General features: G+C 42.8%; 1 protein-coding gene across 6 annotated transcripts in view; it reads right to left on the reverse strand.

Moving 5' to 3' along the window:
- Positions 1 to 16,563: 16,563 nt before the first annotated feature.
- LOC149301478 (protein yippee-like 2) overlaps positions 16,564 to 24,523 on the reverse strand; it is a 40,693-nt gene continuing 32,733 nt past the window's right edge. For all 6 annotated transcript variants that reach the window (XM_089484427.1, XM_089484425.1, XM_089484424.1 and 3 more), the window contains one exon: positions 16,564 to 24,173. In XM_089484427.1, the coding sequence (XP_089340553.1) occupies positions 24,084 to 24,173 (90 nt within the window). In that variant the 3' untranslated portion in view covers positions 16,564 to 24,083. The remainder of the gene's footprint in view (positions 24,174 to 24,523) is intronic.

Consider the following 24,523-nt stretch of genomic DNA (forward strand, 5'->3'; position numbering starts at 1 on the left):
TGGGTGCCTTATGCGCCATTGCAAAAGACGTGAATCGGGGCATTAAACAAATCAGCCGCACAGCTGCTCCTGAGGCGCCATGCGCAGAAAGGACCAGCTGTGAGCTGTGAAAAAGGATGCCAAGCACCAAAGCTTTTTCCGCCTGAATCCGTACCTCGCCTCTCGACGAAGGAGGCGATTAAAAAGTGATTACAAAACAAAATGAAACCGGCGTTCAATGAGTCACACTCTCTCAGCCTCAAGAGGAGGCCAAGAAAACCCCGTTATAAGTGCGCCGCAAGTGTGAAATGACTTGGAAGGCGCACGGACGACAGCAATGAATAGGCAATGCCACATGAAATCGAAGGCTTTCGTAGCTTTCATGGCCGGCACCCATAGTTTTCGTGGGTTTTTCGGGCTATGTGGCCATGTACTAGAAGATGTTCAAACCCACAAGAAAACTACAGACAACTCAATGGTGTTTTTTGTGGGGTTTTCAGGCTATATGGCCATGTTCTGGAATAGTAGAGGTTTGCCATTGCCTTACATGAAAGGCGCCAAATCTAACGTTATATAATCTCCTTACAGTTATTTTTGATAGTAGATCATCAATTCTTTTTGCATTCCTAAATCCTTCCAGAAACACAGTTCAAAGTTTTATCCTTAACGTTTGCATGTAATCATACATTTATACTATATGCTGGGATATAATGTTTATATGATATGCTGGGATTTAAATGTTTCTAATTGGATGCAAGGTAATTTTTCTAAACATTTTATTATCTTAAGCTGGCTTTGAATTCAAATTTAAAGTATTGCATTTATTTTGGCTGAGGATAAAGGTGGAAAGCGGGAGGAGGAGAGAAAAACCGAGACATTTTAAAAGCAGCTGGAAAAGTGGGATGGCAGAGGATTAACCGAAACGGTCCAATTAGTAGTTAGTGAAAAGGGGGAGATTTAAAGATCAAACCAGACACTATATAGGTTATAATCAATATTGCAGAGACACATATACCTTGCAAAACAAAAAGAAAAGGAATCGGTGCCACATGGGGAACAAGGACTGACTTCAAGCTGAGGCCGATCGTTTCCTCTCCCGTTGCCTCCAATGATTTTTCCAGCCCTCTCCCCAGGGAGGCCCCCGGCTTGATATTTTGATTAAACCGCGACGCGAGGGATAATTAAGACAGTCCCTTTCAATTAAGAGGAAAAAGCTCGTTTGGAGACGCTTAATTGGATGGCAGTCGTCGCAGGGAGGATTTGGACCTGCCAGCAAGTCAGCAGCGAGAATTGCAAAGGCTTGCTGCCGCATAGAGTTGGACTGCTTGATTTGATTTTATATCCCCGGTGGTTTGCGACATCGGTTGAAAGAATATGGCTGACAATTAGGAAACTAGAACTTTAACTAACAATTAAAATTCTGGATGAGGGAGACTCAATTTGTTCTTGAGAGGCAGGGTTGCGTAGTGGTTTGAGTGTTGGACTAGGGCAGTGGGTTCAAATCCCGACTCTCTCGGCTTCATAGGAAGGTAATGGCAAGCCTCTCCTGAAGAAACGTGCCAAGCAAACCCTGTCATAGGGTTGCCTTAGGGTTGGCATAAGCCAGAAATGACTTGAAGGCACACAACGACAAACAACAACGTTGCAAAGGTGCTCAGAACAGAGCTGGGCGACTTACAACCCTCACTCACTACACCAATAAATTAACTTTTCCGTTACTTCTCATACTATTGTGTGGCTTTGCTGACATATTTAAAATGTAACTAGAAGAAAGTAATAAAACTCTTTGTAATGTGTTCCTTCTTAAATCTGATTAGAGGAAAAAAGTAACTTTTCCAGACTCTGGACATGGAGCTTCGAAAGCTTGCGACAAGTATATTGTGCATTTCGGTTGGAGAATAATAAAGGTACCACCGATGGATTTTTGTTTTCCGGACTCTGGTTTATTATATAGTGGATCCTTGTAATGCAACATGAAAACACAAGGCAGTGAGGATAGTTAAAGTATATACTTTATAGTTAAAGTACTGTATATACTCGACTATAAGTCGGCCTCATATATAAGCCAAGGGCAGGTTTGGGGGCCAAAATTGTGGATACTGATGTGACCCATGGAGAGTTGAGGGTATATAGCAAAGGGCATATAGCAAAGGATCTGAAGTTGGTGAAGCAAAGGGAAACATTGCCAAAGAGCTTTAAAAATTCCAGCAGGCATAATTATTTATGCTCTCTCATATATATATGATATATATATGATATATATATATATATATATATATATATATATAGAGAGAGAGAGAGAGAGAGAGAGTGTTAAAATACAGTACTTGCATTGACCCATGGATAAGTCGATTCAGGATTTTGGGGTCAAATTTTAACCTCGATTTCTAGACTTATCCATGAATATATACAGTACGGTGGGCGCTTGGTATCCGCTGGGGTTTGGTTCCAGGACTCCGCATGGATCACAAAATCCGTGGATACTCTAGTCCCATTAAAGACAATGGCATAGGAAACTGGTATCCCTCGTATAAAACGGCAAAATCAAGGTTTGCCATCTCTATATGACAGATCACTGAATGGAAAGGGTCAACCAGAACAAGAGGAGAAATCAACTATACAACCACAATGATACACAAAGAACGCGGAGAGGACAGCCGCTCTCTGCTTGACAGATCACTGGCTTTCTCTGAATGCTGTGGAGCTATTTTGAGAGCGCCTGAAGGACGGAGATGTCTCCCTTCTTGACAAAGAGACACAAAGCCAAAAGCACGTAAGCCCAGAGTCTCCCCAAAGCTATGTTAACGTCAGCACAATCTGAGCTGTCAGGGCAGCCGCTCGGAAACGGTAGAGAGTGGCATGCCAGAAACATGCGCGGCCTCTGGATGTGCGATGGGCCATAAGGATTTGTTTGCATGTCCAACAGTGCAGCGTCCAGGTGGGCACCTTGGGCGGATATGGGTGCCAATCCCAGGAATCGGATGCAGTTTGCCACTGAACTGATTGAAGCGGGTGGCTTTCGTTCTTGGATGTGTCTGCGTTGCATTTGCACTGGGCTTTATTCCAAACTTTTCAAAAGTGATCCAAAGGCCTTTGGAGACAAGGGCCAGGATCATGTTAAGCAACTGCAAATAGTCGTCCCTTCACATTTGCAGCTTTGACTGTTGTGACTTTAATGCATCCCTAGAAATTGTGTTGGGCGTTGACCGCAGAATTGCACTAGAGATTCCTAGAGAAAAGACTTCTCTAGGCATTTGTAGGACCTCCAGCATGATTCTGGGGTCGAATTCTGGTGGTCCTTTTCCCGCCTCTCGGGCCAGAGACTGCTCATGGGATAAAGTAGGAACATCAAGCAGTTGGTACTAAATTGACAGATGAACAGATCACTGTTGATCCCAGCCACTAGTTACCAGTAAGTGGGTTTTGGGGTAGGGTTTTTGTGCCAGAATTCACTACTTTTTCTGTTGTTATGTCCCGTCGTTTCCAGTATATGGCAACCCTAAAGCAAACCTTTTCTGGGGCTGAGAGAGTGTGACTCGCCCAGTGGGTTTCCATGGCCAACTTGGGAATTGAACCCTGGTCTCCAGAGTGGCACTCCAATGCTCAAAACACTGGCTGTTTCCTATAGCAAAACTTATGGGGCACGGCAAACTCCAACCTTGTTGTTGTTGTGAGGCTGCAAGTCGTCTCCGACTTATGGCAACCCTAAGAAAACCCCTATCATGGGGTTATCTTGGCAAGGTTTTCTTCCGGAGGTGGTTTGCCATGATGTACCCATGATCACCTGGTGGGTTTCCATGGCTGAACGGCATTCAAACCCTGGTCAAATCCTACTTTAGCACTTAAACCATTATGCTCTGCTGGCTCCCAAAATCTGATCATTGCCCTTCAAATTAGAGTTCTGTCCCTACCATTAAAATCCCCAAATTTCTAGCATCGCAGAGAGCGAGACGCTGAAAAGCGTTCGCACCGAGACCCCTTCTATTTTCTGCGTCGATCGCTTTGCCTGCCCCTTTTCTTTGGCTACCTAAATTCCGCTTTGAACCGCCGATCCGATATTTTAAGTTAGGCATCTGGGGACCGAAGGACCGTTTCATGGCAGGCAGGATTCGTATGGGGGAAGCAATGTTTTCCGTTTGTCTTTCCCCATAGCTACTCTCCTGCCAGATCCTCTCTTTATCACTCCAGTCCCTTAGCAAAGAACTGCTCCAAAAGCTTTAGGCTGCGGCCGTAAGCAGACGTCCAAAAAGCAAAAAGACACACTGAACACAGCAAAAATTGACTTGCGAGGGATCGTGCGATATATTTAGGGCTGCAGATGTACTCTCTAGTGCGTGTTGTGTGTGTGTGAGAGAGAAAGTGTGTCCTGGATTCCCTTTCAGCTTCCAACTAAATAATATATTTAGTCACCGCCTGAACCCAAGCCAAGAGGACGACAAATCGGACTCACAACACATCTCCTGCTGTTTTGCTTTATGTAACCGGAATGATATGTCTGTACCGTTCTCTCATTCTTTTTAAAACCCCTAGTTTCTCCGATGAGCTTCCTCCGCGTTCGCCAAGTTTTAATAAGATGTGTCAATTTGGACATGGCTATAATAGTCCAGACTTAGGCCTGTTACAGACTGCCAAAATAAAGCTGCTTTGAGTCTCTTTGGAGGTATGCTATTTAAATGACGCATGGGTCCTAAGAGGCTGGAGGTCGCGCCAAAGCCACCCTCCATTCCTAAGCATTGAAGTGAAGCTTTGGTGCAGCTTCCGGATTCTTAGGATGCATGCATCATTTAAACAGCATACCTCCAAAGAGACCCCAAGCAGCTTTATTTTGGCAGTCTGTAACAGGCCTTAGTTTAATTCAGTGGTTCCCAACCTGTGGGTCGGGACCGCTTTAGGGGTCGAATGACCCTTTAGCTATACGTTGCATGGCAAAGCATGACGTTTCTCCTTTCCCCGCTTTGGACACCGAGGGTATTTTTTTAAAAGGGGAACTGGTGTTAGGGTTACGTGTCGTAACAAAGTACAATTCCCAAGATCCCCTAGCACTAAGCTGGGGCAGTTAAAGCGGTCTCAGACTGGGTTATTTCTGCAGTGCGCTTTGGACTCTCCCTCAAATTCAACAGACTGCGATCTGGCCACATGCCGGTCGGAGGAATTCAGGATTTTTGCAGGAGGCAGGACCCCATAAACTCAGCCGAAAAAGGATTTGCAATTTTAACCGGAGTATCCATGAGTATCTGCAACGATAAGCATTACTGAATGTGTGGCTGTCCGTCCGTATGGATTTGCACGGCTCTGCATTTTGGGCAGAGGGACGGCGAACCCATGCGAATTTGCAAAGCGAAGGCGAGCGTCAATGCGAATGTGCACAAATTAGAGCGATTTGCTTAGTACTCTCATGTATGGATAAGACCCTATATTAGGAAAGGAGATAAAGGAGCACAAAAGTGTGGTAAAATTGCCCCCATCCCCTTTGTGATGCTCTTGCCACTAGCTAGTGCTACAGAACTCCTTAACTTGGTATTGGCTTTTAAAGGTGGGTTTTCTCCGGAGATGCCAAAGCCACAGATGCTGGCGAAACGTCAGGAAGAAACTCTTCTAGAACATGGCCACAGAGCCCCCCAAAGACCCACGAAAAACGATGGATGCCAGCGACAGAAATTGGGGCATTTTAAAAGCTTCCAAAAAGCGGGAAGTTAAGGGATTACGTTGGGACTGTCCCTGCCGATTCAAGACAGGGAATGCATGAACCTAAAGCATGCCCAAACCAGATTTTACAGGGACTGGCAAGGGAAATAGATACCTGTAGCAAAGGCGAAATGTTATGGCATGGACCGTTTCTTATTTCGTAGTGAGTCTAACTTTAAAAAATGTGATCCACCGCATGTATTTGGGGGGATCATTCCAGACCACCAATTCATGTCTGGAGAACAGAGCAGGCCTTGAAAATATAGATGTTGGCCATCCATGGCTGGTCCCTCGAAAACCCCTCCGTCTCCATTCAGCCGCCGTTGCCCCCTTTCCTCTATTTTCTTAAGGAACAGCTAAAATAATGCATCGATAAAGACGGCTGAACTTTGGTCCCCAGCTGAGTAAATATTACGTTTGGAAGGAGGAAATTTTGGTCCCGGCTCATTTCTTTTGCAAACAGCCCAGATGTAAACACAATATAAATTTCCTTTTGGGTCAAAAATAATATTTACTTACCTCTCGGGTCCCTCTTGGTCCTGGAAGCGTATTATTTGCCAGGGTTTACAGCTTCAGCAAGCCAGGCTAAGAAGAAATAGGGTTTGTTTTTTTAAATGAATATTTTTTATCCTTTTAAAGTTTTCAATATTTTAGCTTGGAATCTGTCCGTTTTAATCGCTGTACTAATTTTATTCGGTTTTAACGCGCCTGTTTTTGTACGTCTTTAACCATGGTTTTTTTTTTGGTCGCTTGCATTTTATTCTGATTCGTTTCCAAAACAGATTCGGCAAATCTATGCAGAGCTTACCCAAATTCTTACCAGTATAAATGTAAGCAAATTAGACAATAAATAAATAAATAAATTGCGCATCTTTTATTGTATACAAAATATAATAATAATAATGATAATAATAATAACAATAATAACACTAATAATAATATTTATTTATACCCTGCTCTTCAGCCAAGGCTATCAAAGCGGCTAATAAATAAACAAATAAATAAATAAATAATATATGATATATATAACGATAATATATTATTATTATTATTATTAACTTTTATTTAAAAAGTAAAATTTTATAAAATAAAATATACGCCTTGAGTCAAGTAATAGTCATGTTGTATCATCCAAATTATTAGAACTTATTACTTCCCCTAGTCTTCTAATAGTAAATAATATTTATTTTGTTATAATACTCCATTCAGTCTTATGATTCCCTATTGAGTCATTTCACAGATATTCTCAGTTTTAATATATACCCTAAAATGCATACTATTACTGTTATCTCAATGTTTTCCATTTTAATTATATTGGTTTTCATGTTGTTAAGCTGTCCTGGGAGAAGAACAGGATATCAATAAAATAATAATAATAATAATAATAATAATAATAATAATAATTTGAACAAGACATTCAGGCAAAGGAATGGACCTTGCCTGAGATCTAAAGTACATCTAGGTTGCGGAGAGAAAATAAATTCGTTGAGCCTTATAACCTCTTTGTGGTTTGCAAGACTATGAACAAAACTGCATATATACCTTTTAGTCTTCCATAACAGGGAGGAAAATACAGGTGTCACCTTTTTCTTTTTCACAATTACGGACAAGTTTACCTTTACCTTTATGCGTACGTCACCAAAAACGTGCGCATTTTTTAAAATGTGTGCCAACTCGCTTCCATCGAGTAGAAAACGGATATAGCAACAAAAACACATTAAAACGTGTAGATTAGCAAGTTCTTATTTGCCATCAAGTCGACTTTGCCGAAATGACTGAACTGAAGCGACCGTGCATTGGATGTAACATGAGAAGGCATGTTATCATTGTTATTACTGTGGTTAGTTGTGATCAAGACAACTTCAATGTATGGCGACTCTATGAACGATCACCAACAGCTCAGGTTTTGCAAAGGCAGATCTTGATTCAAACTAACCCACTACAGACTATGGAAACTAACTTTCCTAGAGACTTCCGCATTCCGCATTGATTCAACCAAGACCTACGTTTGCAAAATTTAAGCAGCCCGGAGGAGCTTTGAAACCTTGTGATGCGTACGATGCGCATTTGGGTTGGGCTCATAAAGGTATCACTGTGAAGTCGAAGGCTTTCAGGCCGGCATGCATAGATCTTTGTGGGTTTTTCAGACTGTGTGTACATGTCCTGGAAGAGTTTATTCCTGATGCTTCGCCGGCATCTGTGGCCGGCATCTTCGGAGAGGATCCTCTCTGAAGATGCCAGCCACAGATGCCAGCGAAACGTCAGGAATAAACTCTTCTAGGACATGGCCACAGAGCCCAAAAACCCCACAAAAAACTATGGATGCCGGCCATGAAAGCCTTCAACGTCATATTATTCCTTTATTTACTTTATATCCCACTTTTCTTCCAATATAGGGACTTATTTAGTGAGAGGCAGGAGCAGACGCTTACCTTTCCCTGTAGGCTTAGGCAAAAGCAAACTGCTGTATAGCCTAACATTTGTGTTCTTACTTGAGGAATAAATGAACTGCTTGGGGATGATGGGACATAGCTTGAAAAACCCACAAAAAGATCTAAAGATATCACTGTTTTGTGGGGTTTGGGTGATGCTGTAGAATCATAAAATCAGAGTTAGAAGAGAAGCCAAGGGCCCTGATCCAGTCCAACCCGATTCTGCCATGCAGGAACTCTCTATCAAAGCATCCCCGACGGACATCCATTCTCTGTTTGAAGACCTCCAAAGAAGGAGACTCCATCACTCTCCGAGGGAATATGTTTGACTGTTGAACAGCTTTTACTGTTAGGAGGTTCTTCCTAACGTTGAGCTGGAATCTCTTTTCCTCCAGCTTGCATCCGTTGCTCCATTGGGTCCTATTCTCTGGAGCAGCAGAAAACAAGCTCGCTCCTTCTTCAATGTGTACTTTTGCTATAGAGACGCATAACCCTAGTTCATGCATCCTTAGCTGCTCAATAGGATGCTTGTCCTTTTTTTCCACCTTCTTTCCCCCCGTTTTCAGATTTCTCGCTCTCCGAAAGATGCAGCCGCTTTGCTATTCCTCCAGAATGCTGTTGGACCGAGTTGGAAAAACCAGCATGTTGCTCTCGCTGCCGCCGCCTGCCCACTGCGGCTGGCCTTCTAATTTTAGATGCTGGGCTGAAGCTCCCAGAAATAAAATAATAATAATAAAAAAGAAACCCATTAAAACAACGCTGACTTCTTTGCAGCCGGCGTGTCTCCCTTGAGAATCGAACGGAGCTTATTTAAGACCTTCTGGAAAGGAAAGAAAATGAAGCTAGACCCGTTTGCACAGAGAAGCTATCTGGGAAATGCGTTTTGTGTTTATGCTGGCAAAGGGAATGGAAAGGCTTCTCACGGCATTGCAGCTTTTGCCTGGCTCTTTGTGGGTTCGTAGCCAGGATAGTGGACTACTAGGCCATACTGTCCAACGTTCCCGGTTTGGCAGGTACAATCCTCTTTATTCCCACTTTTTCCAGCTGCTTTCAAAACGTCCAGGGCCTCATTCCCATTACCTTTTAAAACGGACCTTTTCGAACCGGTTTAAACAACCCTGGTTCCCACTTAATCTGAAGCGCTGGAACGACTCTGAAAGGGGGGACCATGCTCCAGACCCATTTAACCCGCGTCTTTGTGACGCTGGTTTTGCCTGTGTATTTTTCACCAAATCGATTCAGCGCAAGTGCGAACCACAACCCGATGTCGAATCGATCCATCGATTCGGATCAGAGACCGATTTATCTGTAAGTGGGAATGAGGCCCCGGTTTCTTTCTCCTTCTCCCACTTTCCTCCTTCATCCTTAGCTTACTTTTAGTCATTGCAAAATGAGTTGGATGTGCAAAAACAGTTTGCACTCAACTTAGCAAAGTGAAGAGGAGAGGCAGAATCTTGCTCTTCCCTGTAAACCGAGGCAAAAGCAAACTGCTGCATCCTCTCCTAGCATTGTGTGTTCTTCCTCATTGTCCCCTTGACCACATGGCATGCTGTGTATGTGTGCGTTTTAAAGTTACAAAACCTGAATAAAAATAGCACCGTTGGAAAAGAGCGGAGATTTCGCTGCCTTGCCCACCCAGCAATGGAAAAGAAAACACCAGTTCTTATGAAGTGCACCATGCAATGTTGCTTAAATAGATGTATATATTGTTGCGCTGTTTTTGTCCAGCGTCCAAGACTTGGGATGGAAACGCTTAGTAAGGTGGGTGTAGGCATTTTCCATCTGAATGTTTAAACCAAACTAGGCAACAATGGACCTCTCCAGATGTCACTGAGCTGCAACTTTCAACAGCCCTAAGACAACATGGCCCATGGTGGGTTACTGTGGATGATGTACTTTGTGGTGGCTGGTGGTTCCCATGTGCATTATAGTCAAACCTCTAGTCTAAAAGTTTAGACGCAGGACTTTTATTACACTTATAAAGTGGAATTATAGTGGGATAGTAGCCCACCTATAGAGTTGGGCACAAGCTGAGGCTACACAATACTGGAACCAATGTGAAGTCGAAGGCTTTCATGGCCAGCTTCCATAGTTTCTTGTGGGTTTTTTGGGTTATGGGGCCATGTTCTAGAAGGGTGTATTCCTGACGTTTCGCTGGTATCTTCAGAGAAATCTGAAGATGCTGGCGAAATGTCTGGAATAAACTCTTCTGGAACATGGCCAAATAGCCCACAAAAATCTAATACTGGAACTACTGATGCTATATGGAGATGGAGAAGTGAGTCTTTCATTCATTGTGCTTTCTCTCTTTCTGTCTCCTGCATTCAGCCTCTCCTTCCTTCCTTCCCAAATTCTCATTTTATGCACCAGCGGTTCAGAAAAGATGAGTATCAGCCGGTCCGGTCCCTCTCTTCCCAGACAGAGCGACATCTGCTCAGACTGAAAGAGAATGCCACCCATTTTAAAAAGGAGGATGCCATCTGTTCGCCTCTTTCTACTCAGCTCCCGAAAGAGGTGCTTTGCATTCCCTCAAGCCTCTCTTACCTGCGATCCTTCTCCTGGGTGAACACCATACCTGCTGCGTTTGGGTCTGTCGCAATGTTCAACACAATGCTGGCAGGTTGTTTATTCCGTGACAACTTGGCACAGCGCTGGGAAGAGAAAGCGTGTCTGGTCTCTGTTGACGGGATGTGAATTTCCTCCTAGCCAAAGCAAGGGGATTCCCTTGTCTTTATATTATTTATGTACACACTGGAGCTAATCTTTTAGCTATCAAGTCTTCCAAACCTGCAAAAAGTGGGTTCTTTTAAAGCCGCAGGGGTGGCGTAACCAGTGCGCCACTGGCACACTGGTTACGTAAGCGCCGCGCGTCAACGTGCAGACGCCACGCGGCACTTACGTAACAATGGCGGTGCCCATGTATATATTGTTACCACATCGCACCGTACTAGGGTTAGGGACCATGTGGTTGCTGCGTGGTCCCTTAACCCCAGTACGATGCCAGCATGGCACTTTAGTGCCATGTGTCCTGTGCCATAGAATCATAAAATAGTCATAGAAGAGACCCCAAAGGCCATCCAGTCTAACCCTGTCATGTAGGAAGATACATTCAAAAGCACTCTGGGAGATGGCCGCCCAAACTCTGTTTAAAAACCTCCAAATAAGGAGACCCCACCGCTCTCCATGGCAGCGTCTTCCACCATCAAACAGCTCTCGCTGTCAGGAAGTTCCTCCTAATGTTTAGGTGGAACCTCTTTCCTGTAGTTTGGACCCATTGCTCCGTGTCCTAGTCTCTGGAGCAACAGAAAACAAGCTTGCTCCATCCTCAATGTGACACTTGTTGGTACGGATCCTATCATAATCTTCTCTAAGGAGCGTTTCCTCCTGAGATTAGGAAGCATCTACCAGGGATGAAGCATCTCTGCTGCGGTAGAAGCAATGTTGTTGTTGTTTATCAGAAGGAGTATCATCTGCCAGCACCTTCAAGCTTCCCTGAGAAAGATGGATTTGCCCATGGGTTTCCAAAACTGAGCAGGGAGGTTCATATCTGGATCTGATGGTGCTGACATTGGTCTTCCTCAAACGTAGTTGAAGAACGAAGTCCTTAGATCCTGCCATCTGGAAGTTCATCTCTGGATCTGGCAATCCAACATCACATTAAGTCGAGTTATGTTACATTAATGTACTATTACATTAAAATTGAGATGATTCGGGTCAAGTTTTGTCTTGCTAACCCTGGTTTCTGAGCCCAACACTTAAACTGATGCACCATGATGGACTTCTGGGCAATTATTACACACATAGAGAGAGACACACACATAGACACACATACATGATGGAGTTGTGGGCATTTATTACACACATGGACACACACATACACGGACATATATACATGCACACCCAAAACCTTGACCAGAATCATCTAAGTTTTAATGCAATGAAATCCAACTTAACGTTTCAGTGTGACATTGGACCATCAGATCCAGAGATGAACTTCCTTAATGGCTGGGTCTCCGTAACAGGATCCAAGGGCTTCGTTCTTCAACTATGCGCTCATCTCTGGAGGTTTCGAAATGTGGCAACAGCTGGCGCAAAGCCTTTTGGGAAACAGAACGGGAAACGATCCACTCCGTATCTGAAATATAGTACCATACGACAAGAACAGGTGCAGGAAACTGACTGGTTAGTCGGTCATCGACAGATCTTGGACAGAAGAGGCCTGCATTTCACTCAAGCTTTCTGTGCTTGAGAGAATAATCCAAATATTTAACTAAACTAATCAACTGACTCATCCACCTCTTGCTAAAATAAACATATCCAGGGTAGCCATGTTAACCACATAGCAAAGTACAATAAGATCCAAAATCCACAAACAATACCTTGTTTAAGGGATAACCAAAATGCACAATATACATGTTGCAAGCTTTCAAAGCTCCACTAGCTTCTTCATAAGGCAAATATGTTTAAAATCATAAGATGGAGGGGGAAAGGATGTAAGTCACAGACCTGCATTTTCTCAAGATGTTGTGGTTGTTTTCAGTTCAGATGGTATATACAGACAGGCCCTTTCTTCTTCTGCGGATACTGGAGATACTTATAGTCGAGGAAATAAAGTTTAAATTCAATTAGCAAGTCAAAAAGATACTCCCTTTGAGATCTGGTTTTGCAACACGTATATTGCGCCTTTTGGTTGGCCCCAAAAAGGTATCATTGCTTTGCAGGTTTTGGGATGTTTTTGTACCTTGCTAAAACAAGAGATTTATAGCATCCCAAATATTATCAGGCTTATTTAAATGTTTCTAGATGACTTCCTTCGGAGCCAAAAGGACACGAAATGTGAGAAGGACAGTGTGTGAAATTCCTCTTTCAAGTTTAGATGTGTATCGGATAAAGCCGGGTTGTCGTTTGCCAGATAAGTTGTTGGCAATGACACCAGTCCACCTTTTGCAATGGCAATTTGATGCCTGCAATGGGAGCGAATGCTTTAGTCACAGCTGAATCCTAATCCAACAGAATCAAAGTCCCTCGATAAATACTAGTTCAGCAATTTTTTCGCTAGCATCCAATAGTACATCTGAAACTAGTCGGCCCTCTGCATTTGCGGCTTTGACTTTTGCGCATCTGATTATTTGCCAATAGCCTCCTTTGACTCCCCCTTTCCTCCGCTTTTTTGTTTTACACTGCAACAGACTAACATGGCTATGTCTTTGTGAATTACGACAAAGAGAGAGCACAAAAGACAAATGGAAGGCATATACTGTACAGTGGGTCCTTGGTATCCGCTGGCATTTGCCCCATGGATACCAAAATCCGTGGATGCTCAAATCCCATTAGTAAAATGGTGTCCCTGATTTAAAACGGCAAAATCAAAGTTGGTTTCTTAGAATGTACGTTCTCAGAAAATATTTTCAAGCTGCGCATGCTTGAATCTGTCGCTTCAAAGTCTGCAGATAAAGATGGTTGACCGCACTGCAAAGGAAGAGTTGGATGAACATTGATGGTATGTTACGATGTGGTTTGACTGCGGCTCCGGAGAACCGAGTTTGAATCCTGGCTCCTTCAGGTCAAGCCGCTGGGCATCCCTGGGCAAATCTCACTCTCTCAGCCTCCGAAGATGGCAACGACGAACCCTCCCTGAACCAACTTGCCAAGAAAAATAGCTTGTCCTTAAGGTTGCCGTTAGTCCGAAATGACTTGAAGGCACACAACAAAAAAATGCAATGCCAAGGTTCCATAGGATGCAATATCTTTTCAACCGCAGACGCAAAGCCACTTTGGGGCAGGATTTGAAACTGTCAGGACAGCATGTTACCTATGATATTTGCAGGGCTCGTCCTCATTTTCCATTGGGATCTTTCTCTGCCGTTCGCCGCGAATAGCGGGACGCATCACCCTCCGGCTGACCTCTGCTTTGCAGCTGCTTTCTGAGAGCCATTTAATCTCACTACGCCTGCCCTGGAAAAAGAATAGCCAGGCAGGCTATTTATACCTCCAAGCCAACATCTCACCCAGAAACCACACACATACACACAAATACGCAAACACACTGCGCTTCGGACTTAAAACGTCCCAGCATCACAAAACCGTCAGGAAAGAGATAAGCGAGAACTTGATTTCAATGTCCAGAATTTACCGAATTTTGCTAATTTCCCCATTTATGGATGCCAGATTTATCGATGTCAAAATATTCATATCGTTCCCGATATCAACAGATCTCTGGGGGGCATGCAGTAAAATAATATGGTTTATGACAACTTAAGGTCTAAAGAAGAAAAAGAAAGCGGTCTAAAAATCTTACAAAGGAATAGGACAAGTTAAAAAAGTGGAGGGTCAATATTATTATTTAAAAACTGTTTTTAATCTGTGTTTTTACCTTGTTTTTATTCTGTCTCTCCTTTCTATCTGTGCTGGTCTAGGACTGTAATAGATAGGTAGGTACGTAGGTAGGTAGGTAGATAGATAGATAGATAGATAGATAGATAGATAGATAGATAGATAGATAGATAAAACATTGTGACTGTTGTATGCTTGCAAATTATCTCTTAACTTATGGCAAAGCGAACATATCATGGGGTTTTCTTGGCAATAATAATAATAATAATAATAATAATAATAATAATATGTTGTTAGTGTTGTGCGCTTGCAAGTTATCTTTTAACTTATGGCAAACCTAAGGCGAACATATCATGGGGTTTGCTTGGCAATAATTATTATTATGATTATTATGATTATGATTCGAACCCTGGTCTCCGGCTGTCAGTTGCCATAATTGTCCATTACTACCAGGGACAAAATGTAGGACAAATTTGAGACCAAACTGTAGGGCAACTGCAGGACAAAACTCAGCCCAAAATGTAGGACATGTAAGGTCCTCCATTTTTCTTAAATGTCCTACATTTCAGGCTGAGTTTTGTCCTGCAATTGTCCTACAGTTTGGTCTCGAATTTGTTCCACATTTTGTCCCTGGTAATAGTGGACAATTATGGCAACCCTCTAGGTTCATAGTCCAATGCTCAAAACCACACTGGCTCTCATAAATAAATATGTACTTTTCCAAAAATGAATATGTTTGAATTTGGGAGGAAAAGGAGACCCGGAAACATCCAAAGTGCTGGGTCTGTTCATCTCTAGCCGTGAAATGTGTATTCAAGTACTCTTATAGAGGTTTGAGACTAAGAGGGCTCGGGTTCAAATCCACCGCTAAGCCGTGAAAAAGCTTTTCTTCCAATCCGCTCAGGTTCCTTCTCCATCTTTATGCATTAGCTCCATGGACTAGGCCGAAGCAGGTACCACAGTATTCTCCATCGCCATGGCAACCACACTGAGGCCTAGCGCACCTGAAGAAGCCGTCTCTTGCCTGTCGGCATGGAGACACAACAGGAGTTGTGAAATGCAACGGTTGTCGAGATGCGGAAAGGAATAAAACAAGAGAGAAAACAGTCTCGGGCGCCAAGCTCTTTAGCCTTTGGGGTGTTGTGTAGTTGTCGGCCTTTTCAAACCTTTGAAAAAGGAGCTTGTGGGGTTGCCAACTCATCCCTGAACTCGTCGTTTTGGTGTGCTCTTGTGCCGTTGTTGTGTGCCTTCAAGTCACGACTTATGGCAGTTGTTGTTGTTATCCTCCCTTTTTTCCTAAATAAAGCTAAAAATTTTGCATCGTACAAGAGTTCAACGCAATCAATAAAATAAACCAATCAATAAACAACCAATAAAAGTGTGCGGTTGTGTGCCTTCAAGTCATTTCCGACTTATGGCGGTTGTTGTTGCTATTATTATCCTCCCTTTCTTCCTAAATAAAGCTAAAAAGTTTGCATCTTACAAGAGTTAAAAGATCAATAAAAGTGCGCGGTTGTGTGCCTTCAAGCCAATTTCCAACTTATGGCAATTGTTGTTGTGGTTATCCTCTCTTATTCCTAAATAAAGCTACAAAGTTCGCATCTCACAAGAGTTAAAAGGATATAAAAGGATCAATAAAAAAAGTGTGCGGTTGTGCACCTTCAAACCATTTCTGACTTACGGCAGTTGTTGTTGTTGTCGTTGTCCTTCCCTTTTCCTAAATAAAGTTAAAAGGTTTGCATCTTAGATATAAACGGTCGATAAAAGTGTGCGGTTGTGTGCCTTCGAGTCTTTTGCGATAAAAATGGTAACCCTATTGTGAGGTTTTCTTGGCAATGTTTCTTCCGAAGGGGGTTCGCCATGGCCATCCTCTGAGGCTGAGAGTGTGTGATGACTAAACGTTACTACCATCGAATCGTTGTGCGCATGTACACACAATGCAGTCCGACACCACTTTTAAGTGCGGTCGCTCCGTTTTGTGGAATTCTTATGGGATTTGTAGTTTTACACAGTCTGTATCCTTCCCTACTCAAAAGTGCTGGGGCTTTGCCAAACTACAAATCCCAGACATTAAAGAGGTATAAAGCTGCGTTATTCGCACTCAAAGTCACAGATGACCGTTGCAATATACAAATCCAAAAGTGTTACCCATTTATTTTGCGTCTTTTATTCATTCCATTTAACAGGACAGAGCCTTGCCTTATGACTAGAAGCGGCGGAAAGAAGAAAACGCCATTTTTGCGTCTTTTTTTCCTCGTTTTTTTAATATTTGAAAACTTTTTAATTCTTTCTTCTTTCAAATGAGCACCGACACGTATCGCAAAGAGGACAAACCCCCCAAACAATAAAATAATAATAATAATAATAACGCTAATACCGAAGTACTATGTACAATAATAATAATAATAATACAAACAAACGCACGACAAAAGTTGAAGACAAAAAAGAAAAAAATATATGAAACAACAATTCCAGAAAGCAAAACTTCCGAAAACAAATCGACGTTTTTTTTGTTCTGACCGAAGCGACGCGACTTGAAGAATATATATATATATATATATATATATATATATATATATATATATGCCGAGCGAATAAAAATACAAATCAAATCAAAAACCCAAGAACTAATTATACACAAGTATTATATATATATATATATATATATATATATATTGTAAACACAAGGGTGTCATCAACACGACAGGCTGGTATTAGAAATATAGTTCTCTTCATTTAGGGAAAGCATTTTTTAAGGTGCCCATTGGATTTTACCCATAATGGCGTTCCCCGCTTGCGCATGACGACGCATGCGGGGCTTTCAACAATTTAAAGTTAAAAAATCATTTTGCATTTTGCTGCCTGCTTCTCCAACAGTTATGTTTTTCATCTCTCTTGACTTAAAAAGAATAATATTAATATTAATAATAATGATAATTTAAGAGGAGGGTTCCTGAAAGTCAACACATAATATGTCCCACTCTCCAGGCCTCTTCTCTTCTCCAGTTATGTTTCTTGCTTTGCACTCAAACTGAAAACGGGAAGGAAAACGGTAATTCTTTCCTCGTTGATGAAATGATGCTCGGAAATGTATTATTTAATAATACATAACCTCAAGTTATAAAGGAGAGGAAATAAAAAGGAAACCCCACACAGATACAGAGGGAAAAACTTTAGATGAGATCGTAAGAAACGGATTTTGCGGATTTGGCTTTTAAAAACGGGCGCATAGCCGAAAGTGCGAGGGAGAACTACTTATATATATATAATTGTATGTATGTATGCATGTATATAAAACATGAAGAGCATGCCATATCGATCAGTATGTTCAGCAAAGCCAAGCTGAGTAACTTTGTGCTGTTGGTCCCCTTGGAAATTGATAAGAAAAATCAAGAGAGGGAAAAAAGGGGAGCGAGGAAGAGACAGGAAGAGAGATAGAGAGAGGCCTCTCCGCTGATAAGAGACGCAGTTTCCAAGAAATAAGGCTCTGCAATTTGAAAAGCTTATCGGGACGGGAAGAGAGGTTGCCAACGTCCCCCCCCCCCCCCCCGGTGCCATGCTCCTGCGTCTACGGCTGCAGAAACCATCCAGTTTGATGCCGCTTTAACTGCTGTGGTTCAGCACCATGGGATTCTGGGAGTTGTGGGACCAGAGGTCTTTAACAGAGAAGGAGACGTGTCTCACTACAACCCCCAGAATTCCATAGCATTGAGCCACGGCGGTTAAAAGTGGTGTCAAATTGGATTATTTTTGCAGGATGGATGCAGCCAAGGAAATAAAAATATCTCAATTTATCTCCATGTTGGGAGAGACGGCATAACCTCAGAGCTTGGAGCTGTTATGTTTTTGGACCGTAGCATGCTTGCCAGGGGATTCTGGGAGTTGTAGTCCCAAAACCATAGCACTGCCGGCCTCTGCATCACTGGCAAATGTGGGTCTGTGTGGAAGAATGGTGTCAAAGGCACAGGAAAGGGTGAGGAAAGGAGGAAAAAAAGGAAACCCAAGACCTCTCCGAACATAAAATTTAGGTTTAGATGTGCAAAATTCAAAGGCGGCCACAATACATATGCACAACTAAAACAGCACAGAGAGTGCTTGTGCCAATGGAGATATAGGGCTCACCTATGTTAGTAAGTGCCCCAGTTTACTAGGCTGGCTGCAAAGTCAAAATCCCACCTGAGAAGACCTTTATTGCATTTCAGCCCCCAAATCTGCTGCCATTGAAAACAGAACGAGAGAGATGGCAGAATCCATTAGATCCCTACAGACTCTTAACAAAAAAACATGAATAAAGAGTAATAAATGAGTAGAATTTATCTTTGATTCCAAGTAAACCTGGACAACCCAAATCCATAAGTGTCGATTTACAGTACTAAGTTCCAACTGACTCAATGGATCTACTCTATTTGGGGCTAACCATGGCACTGAGGCCGGCGGAGTACATAGAAAAACCTAAATACTACCTGCCTTCCTAATACAGGGCAAATGGTCATCCATCTATGAAAATTGGCATAGATGAACAGAGGACCTAGTTGTATAATAACCCACCTTGCAGTGCGGATGCAGCCTATGACAAGTAGCATTTGTTGTCTTTAAATGCGGGGTAAAATGCTTGTGAAGTCAAAGGCAAGACTTCCATTGACCACTGATCTTAATGGAGCTAGATTTACCTCTACCGTCTTCATTGATTTTACATATGGATGGTTTTTTTGGGGGTTGTGCCTTGAGCATGTTATTTTACAACATTTGTAACTCAGGTTAGCACACATGGGTACCGTTTCCTCACAATAACCCTGAAAGGGAGGCTTGGCGAAAATTTAGCCAACCGCCCGACACTTTCCGCAGCGGGGATTTGAACCCAGCTCCCCAATTTAACCCCAACTATCCGCTCCTAAACCTCTCTCAATACCTGCGTCGGGGTTAGAAACGTGATAAGTTGTCCAAGAAAACTTTAGAAAGAGACAAAGGCACAAGGTTTGCAGTAACATCATGCAAGTTTAGCAGCACAGCCTAAGAAGCCTTCGAATGGAGACCGAGAGTAGACTATGTACACTCCTATGGAAGTCCGAAAAGCACTTCTACATTCAAGAATGTGAAATGACCTCCACGTCCCTGAAATTATTAATACGTTAAGAGAACCGAAACCTTGGCGCCGCGGGTTCCAAAAAGGTATTCTCGCTAACCCTGAAATCTGCATTGCCTCCCATCTGTAAATATGCGGCTGCTTATCTTCGGCTCCTTCCTTGGTTTGCGCTCAACTCCTCGCTGGCAAAGAAATCTAGATTAAAAGCGCAGGGTTGCAAAACTACAGCAATCCAAACGTCAGGGTTTAATTTACTGCCCAACTGATTTGGATTTAGCCCAGACCTTTCCCACGCCAATTGTACCCTTTTCCCTTTAAATAAAAGCTTGCAACAGATCGGATACAGGAGAACGTAACATTTGTATGCTTTGTATGGGACCTAGGTATAGGCTATTGCGGGAAACGTGTTTTGTATATGGACCGGGAACGCACTGAGCAAAACATAGGGAGGAGAGAGGGAAAATATCCCTAAGGTAGGCATGGTTAAGGAGCATCTTTTTGTTATCATTGGGCCATATAGGGATGGCATTTTCACCAAAATGGATTGCACAATGCTGTTTTAATCTCTTTTTTCCAGGCTTGGAGATAGGAAACGCACCTGGTCTTGCAATTCCCTATTGGAGAGAAAAGGCTCACCTTGTCAGGACAAGATAGTACCTTTCGGTCGACCAGGGACCCAAACAAAAGGTAGCCAGATTCTTTGGTCATGCTTTTAAAGAGAGAGAATATTTCCAAAGCCATCGGTTTAAAAATACTGTTTTTCTTCGTTTATACATTTTATACATCGTGACCCCAAAGCCAGTCGAGTTACCGCCTTTCCGACACGATCCTTTGAGGATCGCACCTTTAACCCTCTTTAGCGGTTGCTTCCTTTTTGGGATACGTAGGATACGTACTTGGTATCCGAACAAGAGGAAGTCACAGGTGGAGTTAGCAGCAAGATCTAGCATGGGTTTAAGAAGCACTTGAGGTTTTGATGCGCACGGGGGAAGACAGAACGGAGAAAGGAGACAGAAAGCGACATCCAAAGCAATTGCCTGATGGAAGAATTTTAAGAACGTGGCCGGGGAATGCGCAGTGTCCAGACTACAGTTCCCATCAGCCCCAGCACAACCAAAGGAAGGGATAATGGGACTTGTAGACCAACAGCAGCTGGCAAAGCATCTCCATTCTCCTGCTTTAGAATTGCATGATAAAGAAATTGCACAAGTAGCTAACAAGTGGATTGCAGCTGCATGCAGCTTGCTGTATCGGATACCCGGAAAGTTGACGCATCAGTGGATGGAATAGGAATGAAATCTAGGAGACTTGATTTCACATCCCTCCCAAGGTTGAGGCTTGACATTGCACTCTTTTAAAGAGTTTCCATGATTTTGTGGTTACTTGATAACATAAGCATGCAAGTTAATGCAAGTCAACCTGCAGACTAATCTGGATGCCAAAACAAACGCCTGGAGCATATAGAATGGATCATAGTAAGTAGTTTCTGCATTCTCCTTGCTGATCCTGTGAACAACAGCACTTCAGTCAAGGAGATGCTCTTGACCACATCCGTCACCCTCAGTTTCCCATCTGGAAAATGGAAACAACAGTGGTTTATAAGCAACAAATCACACAAAATTCTTATTATTATTCTTCCCAATGGAGTTTCTTAGCAGCTTTTCAGCCTGGGAACTAAAAATTATGCATGTTCCTTTCCATCCTAAGGCATTTTTCTTGCACCCCGAAAGCCAATCGAACAAGCTCTCTAGCCTTTGTTTGCTTGCTATGTTCTCGTTTGGTTCCTACCCTTCCACCTAACTGGGATTTTTCCAATCCCTTTGCTGTTTGGTTCCTAACCTGAGTACTATTTTCTCTGCAGAGAAAGACAAACACCGGGCCTTAAAAAACAAACAGATAAACCTCAAAAGGGTTCTCTCCTCCTCCTCCTGCCCTGACAAACATGGGATATCTATCTTTCTTACCACCAGATTGCGACGGATTTGCAGAGCAGATTAACCTACATGAAAGATTTCCACAAACAAGCAGGCAGGCAAATGAAAAGGAATGAAAGAAGGCAGGAGGAAAAAGCAAGAAAGATGGAGGAAATCATTTGGATGGATACATATACATTCTGTTTAAAACAGCCTTTTAGGTCAGGTGTGGGATGCAGAATCGCAGTACCATAGAAATACACAGGGAAATACAAACAGGTAAGGCTCATGAGACACCCACAATTGGGAAGCCACACTGCTAGGAGCTCTCCGGATTCCTCCATCCCTTCAAAGGATACGACGGAGGACTAGGAAGAAACATAAGAGAGTTCAAAGAGTCAGCGGAAGCACAAAGCCCCCTCTTCTCCATGCATCTGAGGAAGTAAACTAAGCCTATAAAAGCTTATGCTACACCGTCTTTCGCACCTTTAGTTTCAAAGGTGTTACAAGATCCCTTCGCATACCTTCTCTGCTATCCACCAACATTATCAGCAAAGTGGATACTTGCTCCTGGAAAAGCTCAGCCAGGTCAAGATCAGCAAATTTAATGCAATGAAAGGCAGGCGGAGAGTCCCTCCAAACTGGCATTGGGAAAAGGGAACAACTTCGGTGCCAACTCCAAACTCAAGTCACCTACAAAGTAGGGGCTGTAAATCTTTGTTAATACTATTTTTGCAGGCAAAAACAAATTATGTTACCATTTCCCTCCTTGCTGGGAGGAAGTCAGCTGAACTTGGTCTGAACTTAGTTTGCCACTCTATGGGGAGATTTGGTTGCACAGAAAACAGTATTTCCTGTGCAAGAAATCATGTTGTTTGTGCAAAAAACCCACATGCATTTTTTGCGGTATTTACGTCCTGCTCAATGATCATTCTCATCTCTTAGGTATCCTCCTCCTCAAGGTTTCCCAATGCTTTTCATTTCGTCATTGGGATATCTGTAAGGATTCTTTCCCTCCTCACTACCAAGACCAGCCAAAATTTTGTAGAGACTACTGTATTATTGGCTTTTCTAAGAATCGACGGAAACTACAACTAAGGGAAGACACAACAGGGAAGGATTTGCTTAGGTAGCCCCTAGCATGCATGAGCTTGAGCTACATTCCTGCAAGGCAATGTTCAACTTGAATACAGCAAGAGCCTTCCTTTCTTGCCCTTTTCCAAGGTATCGGCTCTTAAGAGTTGCAGCAGCCTTTTATCTGAAAAGCAGAAAATGAGCGGATGGGATGAAGACTGAATATTGACCAATACTCAATACTCAATCCCTAGGACCTCCTTACTTACAGCTCAGCCACTCATTTTCTTGTGCAAATGAGTTACCAGCTAAGGGGGCTCTTTCAACACTTTTCTTTGCGAATAGCCCCAAGACTTTTGACTCTTTTTCTTTCCAAAAAAACATCGCCAACACCAGAGACCCCACTTTTGCAGCTGTGAGATGCTCCCAAAAATAAAACAAAAATATAAAACAAATCATCCCAGGTTTAAAATCTTAATCATTTAAACCTCACCAATCTAGGCTTTCTTTGTGCATTCTGTCCGCAATGCATCATAGCCCTCGCAGCAGTCGCAGGGTTGTAAACTCGACAGGAACAGGGTGCTCTGCAAAGATAGGGATTGCCTCCGTACTTTCGCGTTCATAGACATTCCCCCCAAAAAGTATTCCCTTGCTCCACAATTTCTGCCACCGTGGTTTGTTTTTCTTCGCTGGTTTCTGCTGCCCAACCTCTTTAGTGTGGGGTATGTCCCCGCAGAAAAAACGGGGTATTAAAACACCACCATCACCACTGCAATATTTTGGGTGAACCCAAACAGGAGGCTGAGGCGAGGACAGGAAAGCATAGATCCTCCAAGTACCTCCTTCTAAAGCTTTTAAACTTGTCTTTTCGGTAAGCTTAGCGCAGACAAAAATCCAGAGCGATCGCTTAAAAACAATCACGGAGTAAGACACCAACTAGCAAGGAGTTTGAGGGTGACAGCCTCAAGATGCAGAGGGAAAAAACATAGCCATGAGGTATATATATATATATATAGATAGATATATGTATTTTTACGGTCCACGAGTTTCAAGCCATGGTTAGTCACGATTTTTAAAAGGACAATGGGACAGGCAGGGATCCCTGTTCACATTTCTTGTCCACCTATGCACTCCAACCCTCCGGTTAAAAAACATCCTACTTTCCCCACTCCCCAAAAAACAACCTTCAGTTTTCTAATGAGACCTCGGTTGTGAAATGGTTTTAAGCCACTGGGTTTTGCTCCTTCATTTGCTGCGGTTGTTGTTTTCAATCCAATGCTGGAACACAGAAAAAGAGAAGGAAAGAGAGAGGAAAGAAAGGAGGGAGGGAGAAAAAGGAAGGGTACCAGAAGTTGACTCACAAACAGATACAAAAGCAAAGAGACGGAAGTTAATCGAGGCTGGTCACCGGTAAGGATGGCAAAAAAAGGGCGAGCGAGGAAGCGTCTCAAGACGACGAGGACGAAGCCCCCAAATGCATGGAACCAAGCGGTTTTCAGTCACTCGCTCATTCTCAGAGATAAATGTTTGGTGGGATGGCATTCTTTCTTGCACGGTTTGGTGGCATGCTTCCCCCCTCGCCATTCAATCCCAGCCATTATCCTTGATCATGTGCGCTAATTCAATGATGTATTTGCCTTCTTTATACTTTTGACTGCTTTCGAACGCGTGTTCCTTTGAAACAAAAGAGAAGGTGTTAGAAAACAAATCTATAAATAAAAAGGAAGGAAGGTAAAACAGGGAGACGTCTTTGTTTTAAACCTAGATTTACACTGAGCCTTTCAATTCAGTGAATTCCCGGATGCCTTGGAGATTAAAGCCAATTTAAGGACGCAAATGCAAATAACTGGCTGCATCAAGTGAAATGAGTGGACCAATCTTTATGGAAAATGGCATTCCCCAAATGATGCTGTCCAGTTGTGTTACATTACAACAATTCTGCTCTAATTCCTCAGCAATTGTGATCATTGACTGTGATGGAAGGGATGATCATAGACTTGGAAAGGGTCTCATGGACCATCTCT

The sequence above is a fragment of the Sceloporus occidentalis genome, unplaced genomic scaffold (assembly GCF_023333645.1).
Source record: "Sceloporus occidentalis isolate IW3139 unplaced genomic scaffold, rSceOcc1.0.p SCAF_21, whole genome shotgun sequence".
Classification (NCBI taxonomy): Eukaryota; Metazoa; Chordata; class Lepidosauria; order Squamata; family Phrynosomatidae; genus Sceloporus; species Sceloporus occidentalis.